A 12,618-nucleotide genomic window follows, 5' to 3' on the forward strand; every position below is an offset into this window, starting at 1 on the left:
ATGTATGTGTTTTTAGGACCATTAATATTTTTTTCTATTGTGACATTATATAAATGACAGTTCATGTAAATCATTACTTTATTCTTAATGATAATTGGCATTACTGTAATATACTTTATTTATTTCTTTATGAACGAATGAATGAATGAATGATTGATATTTCCAATGCAGCTTTGCAGTCTTGGAAAATTATTGAAAAACTTGGAAAATAATTTGTCCTTAAATCATTTTCATCAAAGAATCAATTTCTGCAAAAAATATTAAGCAGCAAAAACTGTTTTCATCATGATAATAATAAGCACTAATATTAATATTTGAGCACCAATAATAATTGATAATAACTGAGCAGCAAATCAGCATATTAGAATGATTTCTGAAGGATCATGTGACACTGAAGACTGGAGTAATGATGCTGAAAAATCAGCTTTTCAAAACAGGAGTAAATTACATTTTACTATATATTCAGATAGAAAACAGTTATTTTAAAATGTACAAATATTTTACAATATTACTGTTTTTACCAAATTTCTAATTATGTATAATAATTTGTATAATACAATTCTAGTACACTAAATATTACCATTATGCACAAATATACATAATATACATAATTAAATAATACATTTGTAGCTACTGACTGTTAAATAAAAAAATACTAAAAACTAAAACATAAGAAAACATATGAAAAGAAAAAATCCAGACACATTACATGAGAATTTTTAATGAGAATTACCCTTAATGGTCCTGTAATAGAGTTTTCTTCATGCAAAATCAAATTTATTTATTTGCTTCCTCTGGTTTCAGGATGAAATATGACCCAGACTTGTTCTAGACAGGTTTCATGAGATTCATCCAATTACTGCTGTTGCTTTCTGATACAGCTCTTCATCAAAGTGTCAATACATTTCCCAGAATTATAGCTATAGTCCTAAACTCATGTTCATACTCAACCAGTCAAACAGAAGCAGTAGCTGTTTTCTCTCTCTCAATATCTGGATTCCCATCTGTTAGCTATCCCAATGTACAGGCCGTGCTCGAGGAATTCCTGGTAACACTCCTCTCTTCTGGGCAATTCTAATTGTGCTATAAACATATTTGGTGGTGATATATTCAGTCTTCAGCTACAGGCTGTTACAAATGATGTTGTCCAGCGGCTACACTGACAGTGATATGCAATCACGCTGAGGGAGCCAGCTGTTAAACACGCTGTATCTATAAAGAACTGTCAGGAGATAAAGTCAACATGCTGGAGCAGTAGAAACTGAACAGGGCTTGATATAAGTCATGTAGCGTAAATGAGCCGTAGATCACCCAAAGCTACTTCACTGACATCAACCTGAACAAACCAAGATAAGAACACAATTTGTGGAACAGGCTGACTGACAAAGTCCAGTACAGGTTCCCACGCGTTTGTGTGTCATAAAACTTGTGTGTTTGTAAAAGTATTTTTGTGTTATAAGAAAAGTTTTGTTTTCATGAAAATTATGCAAGATTCAACTATTTCCTGATTCTGCATAGAAACTAATTTTAATAGAAAATTTAAAAAAAAGTTTAAAAATATAATACACTATTGGTCAAAAGTTTAGAATAATTCAGATTTTTAATGTTTTCAAAATAAGTTTCCCCAATGGTGCATTTATTTGATTGAAAATACAGTAAAAGCAGTAATATTGTAAAAATCTATTTTCTATTTTAATATATTTTAAATTGTAATTTATTTCTGTGATCAATGCTGAATTTTCAGCATCATTACTCCAGTCTTCAGTGTCACATGATCCTTCAGAAATCATTCTAATATGCTGATTTGCTGCTGATTAATATTTTTGTGGAAACTGATACGCTGCCATTCAAAAGTTTGGGTTATGTACGTTTTTTATTTTATTTTTTTAGAATACTTTTATTTGACAAGGATACATTAAATTTATCAAAAGTGACAGTAAAGGCATGTATAAGGTGATCATGATAATAATAAGAATTATTATTAATAATTGAACACCAATAATTGATAATAATTGAGCAGCAAATCAGCATATTAGAATGATTTCTGATGAGTGTATTTTGAATATATGGTTTTAGGGGAAGGGCTTAAAAACAAGAGTAGTCGATCATTCAGAAGCCAAGCACGTTATTACATTTTTATGGAATATTTTGTTCTTTGGTATAACATACCAATTATAGAGTGCCCTCCAGTGTATGCCTCAACACACTACATGATTCTTGTATATATTATTTCATTTATTTATACATGGATTAATTTCCTGAGGAGTTCATTAATTGTGCATGATCATACTGTATGTAGGTGCTGATGTATAATGTATAGCTACAATATTTCTGCTCTATTTTTATGATGTTAGAACAGCAAGGACCTCTCAGGATGTCCGTCTTCAGGAGCTACGTTGGGTGTGGATCTCTGGCGAGGCTCCAGACGCCATTCAGGAACCCTTGTGTTGCCGCCGTTGTCATGGAGACAGGCAGAGAGGGCCCGCAGCCCTCAAGAAGATCACGTTTCCAGACCCACTTCACTGGGTTTCATTACTCCACCACGTATAGATATCACACCAGTACCGCCTGATAGGTGAGCTCAGTTATGACTGCTAAAATACAACACCAGAATATTGTGTCAGCACATAAATGTTCAAAGATGATTCAAGGTTAGGCTTTTAACTGCTGTGTACTGCTTTTGTTTGTTTTACTAATGAAATCAAAAAATATTACTTACTGAGTGATAGATACAGTTTAGTTTTTTTTATTATTATTTTCTGGATCCTATAAATGCTAAATAGTTTTTTTTATATATGTAGAATTTTGTTTTGAATTTCGAATGACATCACACTAACTGACTAAAAGGTTCATAGTAACTCTGAAAATGTGTGTTTGTTTTGAGCAAAGGAATGTCTATTCATAATCAATTTACAGTCAGTCGATTACATTTTCATGAAAATAAAATGTGTTTTGAAAGACAGATCTTTTTTTTTGTGGGTTATACATTATTTAGGGGGTTTTGCGGGTCTTAAAAAATATAAATTCTCCCTTTCACAAATTAAGGACTGCAAAAATTGAATATATTCCTCAGTATTTTGTTTTCCAATATAAATATCTAAACATCCTTAAATCAAGATAAATTTAATTAAGATGCCAATTTAAGCATTTGAAGTTCAAGTTCAAGTTCAAGTTCAGTTTATTTATAGAGCACATTTAAAAACGGCTGCAGGTAGGCTTGCTGCGATAGATGGTGTTTTCGGTTATAGGGTTAAGTTACGTCATTTGCCTACCGCGGCACCGCCCCCCACCGTCGTTTTTATTATTTTATAGTAACAAAAATAATTTAGCCTAGTTCAGTTAGAGGACAGACACTTTTAAAAACGAAATGCTCAATGCAGCGTGCCGAACCGTGCGCGAACGACAGTGCACCACGGAGCAGGAGTCCGATTTTATTTATCACGTGAGGAGAGTGAGTCGAGCTGACTGACAAGAGCGAGGTGAGAAGGACAAGACGATGGCAGAAGATTGTTTAGAAAGGAAATGCAAAGGCGCCCGTTTGGCAATATTTTAGATTTTGAAAAGGAATTTTTTTTAAACATTTGTTTCTTGTTTATTTGGTTCCACAGTGTTTGCTGATTACTTTATTTAAACTTTGTGTATTTTATTTATTTTACATCAAGGTGTATATGCCATGCCTCCAAGCTTTCGTATTCGTTATGCTAATAAACGTTCTATGTTTCTTATTTATTTGGTTCCACAGTGTTTGCTGATTTTCAGTTTTATATACCTATTTAAACTTTGTGTAGCCTAAGTAATTTGTTATTTTATTAGGCATATATGGTGTATTTTTATTTGTTTTGTTAATAAAAGTTCTATGAGTTTGATGTTGTTGTTGCTTGAATTGACTCAACGCCGAATTGAAAGTGAAAGTAAAATGCGTACGGCACTTTTACAAGCCATTTGAAAGCAAAGAAATTAGGGAAACTCAAACTAACTAACACCCCCACCCCAATGGTGATACTGGTATTACCGGTGTTGTCACACGTCGATTAACCAGTGGGAAATTTCCTCACCGTCACAACCCTAGCTGCAGGCCGACCAAAGCGTTGTACAAGAAAAGATAAAATTAAAAAAGCTGAGTACACTAATAGCAGCAAAACAGTTAAAACCGAAAAATCTTATAAACTGAAAGCAACAGAGAATAAATATGTTTTGAGACATGACTTGAACTCAGACAAAGTGGAAGCCGATCTAATATAGAGTGGGAGCTTGTTCCACAATGTGGGGCCGGCCACTTCAAAGGCTCGGTTTCCCCTTGATCCGCTTCCGGCATTTGAAAGTGAAAGTAAAATGCGTACGGTACTTTTACAAGCCATTTGAAAGCAAAGAAAATAGGGAAACTCAAACTAACTAACACCCCCACCCCAATGGTGATACTGGTATTACCGGTGTTGTCACACGTCAATTAACCAGTGGGAAATTTCCTCACCGTCACAACCCTAGCTGCAGGCCGACCAAAGCGTTGTACAAGAAAAGATAAAATTAAAAAAGCTGAGTACACTAATAGCAGCAAAACAGTTAAAACCGAAAAATCTTATAAACTGAAAGCAACAGAGAATAAATATGTTTTGAGACATGACTTGAACTCAGACAAAGTGGAAGCCGATCTAATATAGAGTGGGAGCTTGTTCCACAATGTGGGGCCGGCCACTTCAAAGGCTCGGTTTCCCCTTGATTTTAGCCGGGTTCTGAGTATCTGAAGAAGGAGTTTACCTTCGGATCTAAGGCCTCTGGTGGGAGAGTACAGGTGAAGTAGATCGGACAAGTAAGAATGTGCTAAGTAAAATTTTATACTCAATTCTAAAATTAATTGGAAGCCAGTGAAGAGATCTCAGAAGGGGGGTAGCGTGATCAAATTTCCTCCTTCCCTTCAGGAATCTCACCGCAGCATTTTGAATGACCTGTAAGCATGCCGTTTGGGACTTAGATATACCAAAATAGAGGGAATTGCATTAATCCAGGCGAGAGGTAATGAAAGCATGGATAGCAATCTCCAAGGAACACTTAGGAAGAAAGGATTTGATTTTCGATAGAGAATGAAGATAGAAAAAGCTCGACCCAATGACTGCACTAATCTGCTTGTCGAATTTGAGGCAACTATTTACCATCACACCTAGATTTCGTACTTGGGGAGAAGGTTCAAAAACTTAAAGGTTCAAAGTCAAGGTGATTTCTTGGCCTGGATTCTGAGGAGTCAAAAACAAGGACTTCTGTTTTGTCTGAGTTAAAAAAAAAGTTCTTGGCAAACCAAGCGTTCACATCCTCAAGACATGCCGTTAGATTGCCTAGAGCACTCTTATTTTTCCTAGACACAGGCATAGAGATTTGCATACCATCAGCATAACAGCGAAATTAGGCTTTATGTTTCCTGAAGATGGAACCCAGAGGGAGAAGATAGAGAGAAAAAAGGACAGGAGCTAAGACAGAGCCTTGAGGCACACCACAGGATAGATTGCGAAGGGAAGAAGAAAAATGTAACAAGCAAACAAAAAACTAAAAAGTTAGAGAAGTTTGTTTATTATTATGAAAAATGCACAAAAATACTATTTTAAAATTTCATTTTCCAAAACATGTTTCAGTCTGAAATGGCAAGAAAATCAAAGCCATAAATCTTAAGTTGTGTTCCAAATTTGAGGTTGCTATCTCAAAAAATTGAGCTTTTAGTAAGATTTTGCTTGGGTGCAGTACCAAACTTTTCCACGAGAGGAAGTTCACTTCCCATTAGTTTTTCAGTACGGTCATTTTTGACCATGAAGTGTGACTTTTTCAGGACCATCTAACATTTTCAAATCATGTCCATGATTTTGTGTGTGTGTGTGTGTGTGTGTGTTCACATAGCAAGTGCCAAATCCTTTACTAAGTTTCTTACTATTCTCATGAAGTAAAAAAAATTGTAAAAATGTTTTAAAAAATATGTAAAAAATGGCCTTTCAATTTAGTCCTTAATTTCTTTTTTTACTTGGTCTTAAAAATGTCTTTAAAAGTCTTAAATGTACCTCTATAAAACCTGTAGAAACCCTGATTATTATACATATCATACGTCATCAGTTGACCCTTAAATAATCCTGTAAAATAATATTAAATAATGTCACCCAGTATGTAACACTGTACAGCGGTTATGGGATCTCATCTGACTGAAACCACACTAAATCCAGTTTACGTAGGCCGCATTTACACCTGATTTGGGTGAATCGATCAAAAGTGGTCAGTCAAGACACATTGCTGTTTATACCAAGTATTAACATTAAGAAATGTCTCGCTTAATGTTGCCTCTCCATCCGCACCTGTCTATCCGTATCAGGTTCATGATCCGTCTAAACAGGGCCAAGTAGAGACTCCAAGAGCATTCCGGAGAGGCGATTCTTGGGAGGTGAGGGTGTGCTGGGCAGAGGTCTGATGAGTAGGCAAGAGGGGAGAACAGAGGGGAAAGGGTAGGACTGAAGCAGATAGTGACAAATAATGAATGTGAAAGAGAGTCCGGCCTTCACAGAACCTCAGCACACACTTCTACAGCCAAACCCCTGGATTGAATGCTTTAACAAAACTCTGCATATGACTCTTCCTCATGGATTTAAAACAAGATGCTGACATTAGCCCTTTCAGTCAAATGATGGAGATAAGTTTGGACAAGGGCTGTCAATCTGATTCAGTCAAGACACATTGCTGTTTATACCAAGTATTAACATTAAGAAATGTCTCGCTTAATGTTGCCTCTCCATCCGCACCTAAACAGGGCCAAGTAGAGACTCCAAGAGCATTCCGGAGAGGCGATTCTTGGGAGGTGAGGGTGTGCTGGGCAGAGGTCTGATGAGTAGGCAAGAGGGGAGAACAGAGGGGAAAGGGTAGGACTGAAGCAGATAGTGACAAATAATGAATGTGAAAGAGAGTCCGGCCTTCACAGAACCTCAGCACACACTTCTACAGCCAAACCCCTGGATTGAATGCTTTAACAAAACTCTGCATATGACTCTTCCTCATGGATTTAAAACAAGATGCTGACATTAGCCCTTTCAGTCAAATGATGGAGATAAGTTTGGACAAGGGCTGTCAATCTGATGTGAAAGAGCTCACAGCTGGTGCAAGAAACACACTCCAAAACTGCCCAGGCATGTTTAGAAAGCTGGTGGTGAATAAAACAGTCCGCCAACCCAGACACTTCACAGTGGCTGTGTCTCATACCTGGTAAGACTCAGTGTTTGCAAACTTGTCTGACTGGATCCTTGCTTTAATTGAGTCTTACTGTGAGTTTTCATTGAAATCAAAACCCCTTCATGAATAAATTTGCCACCAGGATCAATGATTTGAATTATTACGTCTAAGGGAAGTTTGTATGATATTTAGTGTTGTTTGTGTTTAAAGCTATTTTTTAAGACAAGCATCACTGTTACTATTGTTCATATTGCTTAAAGGGGACATCGGATGCCCATTTTCCACAAATAGGTATGATTCTTTGGTTAAAATTCCTCAATGTTTGTGTAAAACAACACCCTTTTTACCTTTTTACATTTCTGTTCACAGTGATCCATTTCGGTGCATGTCTCTTTAAATGATAATGAGCTACTCCTCTCTTCCTGTTTTTGTGTATTTGGTGGCGCGTTACCATCAAAAACAAAACTAGTCCTCAGTGACTCTGATGTCGGGAAAAATTAAGACTCTTATGTTCACTTTTACATCCAACTACAAAACAGCTGCATTGCTTACGAGACATTTCGCTACAGCTGCTCGAGCACGGAGAAAATGGCGGAGAGCGTCCAACTGCCTGAGGGCAGAAATATGCTAATAGACCAATTTGGTGTTTGCAAACAATGATTATGTTTTTTGTGGGCGGAGCCTATCTGGTGGCAGAAAATTACAGTCAAAAACATTTCTGTTCACAGGGATCCATTTCGGTGCATGTCTCTTTAAATGATAATGAGCTACTCCTCTCTTCCTGTTTTTGTGTATTTGGTGGCACGTTACCATCAAAAACAAAACTAGTCCTCAGTGACTCTGATGTCGGGAAAAATTAAGACTCTTATGTTCACTTTTACATCCAACTACAAAACAGCTGCATTGCTTACGAGACATTTCGCTACAGCTGCTCGAGCACGGAGAAAATGGCGGAGAGCGTCCAACTGCCTGAGGGCAGAAATATGCTAATAGACCAATTTGGTGTTTGCAAACAATGATTATGTTTTTTGTGGGCGGAGCCTATCTGGTGGCAGAAAATTACAGTTTTAAAGTACCAGTCTATGGAAGCCATGGAATAAAAGAATAAAAAAGGTAATTATGAGTTTATATTTCAAAATTCTGACTTTTTTCTCGCAATTCCGAGATTATATTTCACAATTCTGATAAGAAAAATCAACCCGTCATTCTCTCTTTTCCCCTCAGCTCACAATCATGAGTTTATAATCTCATTTATAATCCCATACATTTATTTTTCCCCCTTGGAATGGACAAACTTGCAATTGTTGAGTTAAATTGAGTTATACAGTCTGAATTAGGAGATATAAACTTGAATTTTGGAGATAAAAAAAGTTCAAACAAAAGAATTGTGAGATAAAATAGGTAAATGTTTTAGGTTTAAATAGGTGGCTATTTCATGCAGCCTCATCCCATGAAGTATTGTGAAAAATCTACAATGATGATATATATATATATATATATATATATATATATGTGTGTGTGTGTGTCTGTTTGTGTGTACAGTAGATAGATAGATGATGATAGATTATTCATTAAATCAGCAAGGATTATTTAAATTGTTCAAAGGTGATGGTAAAGAATATAATGTCACAAATATAATGTTATATTTAATTTCTTTTTTAAATAAATACACTTTTGGGAAGGATTGAGAAGTGAAATCTTTAACAGAATTATGTTTTTTTATTTATGTCTACTGAAATATTTATCATTGCTTAACAACATTATGTTATATGGGAGGTATGTCTTTAAAGATTTAATTAATTATTGTTCAGAAATAAATTCTCTGCGGAGAAAATTAATTGGATTTTTACTTCCACAACTCTACTATGCTCTTTTAACTTGGACCAGTGAGCAATCACCCAGATCACCCTAGCAACTAAACAGAACACCTTAGCAACCATCAACAACAACCTAGCAGCACAGTGGTGAGTTTTTCGTGGACAAGCACTATTCACATTTTCAGAAAGCACAACAAAATTATTTTGTTAAAAAACTGTTGGGTTCTCAAATTCGCTGTAGAGTTTCTGCCCTCCAGATGCCACTGATGATGATCCTGCACTTTCAGCAGTAACTAGACTCTTGCAATACCAGCCTATTACCACACACACATGTGTTAGAAGTGATGGGTTGCTAGGCTCTTCTACCAAGGGCTTTGACAGCTTTTATACCATTCTGAATGTGTCGTCAGACACCCTTCGCAAGAATCGCAACCCTCTGGCATAACTCCCAATGTCATTTCCAGGCATAGTTCAGCAATGGTCATTGTCTCTCTGTGACCTATTATTCTGTCAGCTGAGATGCCTTCGCAGTGTGCTTTCTTTTATAGTTGTTTTGCATTCTTTCTGTTCAACCCAAAACATAAAATGGATTAGTAGACATTTTTACAATATCTAAGCAATAAAATAATGACAGATTTAAGCAAGCAAGTAACAAATATAATAAATAATTGGATGCAACCTATTTCCTATTTGTTTCGTTTTCTCAGAAAAGGCATTTATTTCCACACTCAGTCACTCAATATAAACTGTCAGATATGGCAATAATGTAAGGACCACTCTACTCGCCCAACCATGGTATCCAACAGTGGCTGAAGGTTTGAAGTGAGTAAAGTAATTACATTTCAGTTAAAATCTTTCAACTTTGTTTTATTACAACTCAGATTTTGAGTTGCAATGGCAGCTGATCATTGGTCATTTATACTTATTACACTTATAATAATTTTCTAGACATTTGATTATCCTAATGCTCTCTTTACTTTTGATTGTACTAGCTCATTCCGATTCCAATGTCACTCAGAGTCTCATGCTGGCCGTGTATGTGTATCTCATGGTCACAAACTCACCAGGATTGATCATTAGACAGTGGTAATTGAGTAATGCTATTTAGATGACCAGCCACGCTTGCTCTTCTATAGAAGTACTTTATTTAGTCCCTATCGATCTGTATACACTTGAATCAAAGCAATACTTCCCTAGTCAGAGTTCATGGCCACTACTATAGATATACCAACATTTCTCTAATAGTAGCTTTGGTCATGCCATGGTTTCCCATGTACACTTAGCTAGAGTAATATTAGTGAATTACAACCTATTTTGGTTGGTTGAGCAACATTCTGTCCTACATGGAAAATCCCTTTTTTTCTCACTATATTACATGGAAATAAAATCTCAGTTGCTGGACTTTAGTTCGTTACTATCCTGGGGTGCATTTCACGTGCTTTTCCTTGCTGCTTAACTCATGACTGTTTCCTAAAGCGCATCTCTGTCATTTGAACCACGCTGATTAGACAATATTGGATGGACGTTAATGATGTGCAAGATGGTGGAGTAATAGTAGCTTCTACTTATTCATTGATTCAAGTTCTCTGAGATGCTGCTGTAACAAAAAGTGCAGCTGATGACTACTTCGATTGATGTTTGATTCATCACGGTTTCCCTCATCATACTCTGGGGTTCCCCTAGGCATTTATGCAAACGTGCCGTCTTCAAAAACAGTGCCTATTGAGGACATGCTAAAATTAGATTGAAATGGATATATATTTAAATGGAATGGAAGACATAGATTGTACTGCATGTTAGCTTGCTTACTGTGTCCAAGAGCACAATCTATTTAAATCCACGCCTTACCAATAAGAAGCTATGCTTCTGACCACAGGTCGAGAGCTGTAGTTTCAACCACGTAAGTTTGCAGTGCTGTTTGCCAATGTTCGTTTGAACTATGGTTTCAGGAAACACAGAATCTTTGAACAAAGTTGGTAACAATATGGGCTCATCTGCAAAATCACCCCAAAGCTTTTGTAATTTTTCCTTAAGTACCCAGACCAAGAAAAAACACCCTCCAAGTGGAGGCAGCAACTAATAATTGGAATTTGCATTAATCAAAGCCTAGACCCGGGTAGTTTACCTTTTTGGAGACAGAGGGTGATTTGCATAAAAGACACTGGGAAAGGGCCCACCCTCTAAAGTAAGTAAAATATCTCTAAATTCTTTCTTTATTATCTAATCTTTATTACCTTTTAGTTGACTTCTTGAGGGAATGAGACCATGTAACAGTCACATTGAGACAATTCAAATGACACCAAACATGTCTGTAAATTCATTTGCATTGACATAGAACTTAGAACTATTTTGCAGAATAACCATTTTGGGTGAACTGATTGAAGGGAAGGATGAGTAAAGGAAAGGACGTTGGGGAGAAGGAACAAATGTGAAGGAAGGACAACAGAGAAAGCAGCTTTCCCGCATCTTCACTCTAAAAAATGCTGGGTTAAATATAACCCAGCGCTGGGTTAAAAAGGGACAAACCCAGCTATTGGGTTGTTTTGACCCAGCATTTGGGTTGTTTTGACCCAGTAGTTGGGTTGTTTTGACCCAGCAGTTGGGTTGTTTTGACCCAGTAGTTGGGTTGTTTTGACCCAATAGTTGGGTTGTTTTGACCCAATAGCTGGGTTTGTCGAGCTGGGTTTGTTTGTGTGTGTGTGTGTGTGTGTGTGTGTGTGTGTGTGTGTGTGTTCGCTTGACCCAGTAGTTGGGTTGTTTTGACCCAGTAGTTGGGTTGTTTTGACCCAGCAGTTGGGTTGTTTTGACCCAGTAGTTGGGTTGTTTTGACCCAGCAGTTGGGTTGTTTTGACCCAGTAGTTGGGTTGTTTTGACCCAGCAGTTGGGTTGTTTTGACCCAGTAGTTGGGTTGTTTTGACCCAGTAGTTGGGTTGTTTTGACCCAGCAGTTGGGTTGTTTTGACCCAGTAGTTGGGTTGTTTTGACCCAGCAGTTGGGTTGTTTTGACCCAGTAGTTGGGTTGTTTTGACCCAGCAGTTGGGTTGTTTTGACCCAGTAGTTGGGTTGTTTTGACCCAGTAGTTGGGTTGTTTTGACCCAGCAGTTGGGTTGTTTTGACCCAGTAGTTGGGTTGTTTTGACCCAGCAGTTGGGTTGTTTTGACCCAGTAGTTGGGTTGTTTTGACCCAGCAGTTGGGTTGTTTTGACCCAGTAGTTGGGTTGTTTTGACCCAGTAGTTGGGTTGTTTTGACCCAGCAGTTGGGTTGTTTTGACCCAGTAGTTGGGTTGTTTTGACCCAGCAGTTGGGTTGTTTTGACCCAGTAGTTGGGTTGTTTTGACCCAGCAGTTGGGTTGTTTTGACCCAGTAGTTGGGTTGTTTTGACCCAGTAGTTGGGTTGTTTTGACCCAGCAGTTGGGTTGTTTTGACCCAGTAGTTGGGTTGTTTTGACCCAGTAGTTGGGTTGTTTTGACCCAGCAGTTGGGTTGTTTTGACCCAGTAGTTGGGTTGTTTTGACCCAGTAGTTGGGTTGTTTTGACCCAGCAGTTGGGTTGTTTTGACCCAGTAGTTGGGTTGTTTTGACCCAGCAGTTGGGTTGTTTTGACCCAGTAGTTG

The 12,618-nt window shown here is 37.3% G+C and overlaps 1 protein-coding gene across 1 annotated transcript in view; it reads left to right on the plus strand.

The window, feature by feature from the left end:
• The window catches only part of LOC107559365 (cAMP-specific 3',5'-cyclic phosphodiesterase 4B-like), a 62,666-nt gene that overhangs the window by 23,255 nt on the left and 26,793 nt on the right, over positions 1–12,618 (plus strand). Inside the window, exon 3 of the mRNA XM_016243151.1 lies at positions 2,355–2,575. Coding sequence (XP_016098637.1) covers positions 2,355–2,575 — 221 coding nt within the window. The remainder of the gene's footprint in view (positions 1–2,354; positions 2,576–12,618) is intronic.

The sequence above is a fragment of the Sinocyclocheilus grahami genome, unplaced genomic scaffold (genome assembly GCF_001515645.1).
Source record: "Sinocyclocheilus grahami isolate Dianchi unplaced genomic scaffold, SAMN03320097.WGS_v1.1 scaffold682.1, whole genome shotgun sequence".
Classification (NCBI taxonomy): domain Eukaryota; kingdom Metazoa; phylum Chordata; class Actinopteri; order Cypriniformes; family Cyprinidae; genus Sinocyclocheilus; species Sinocyclocheilus grahami.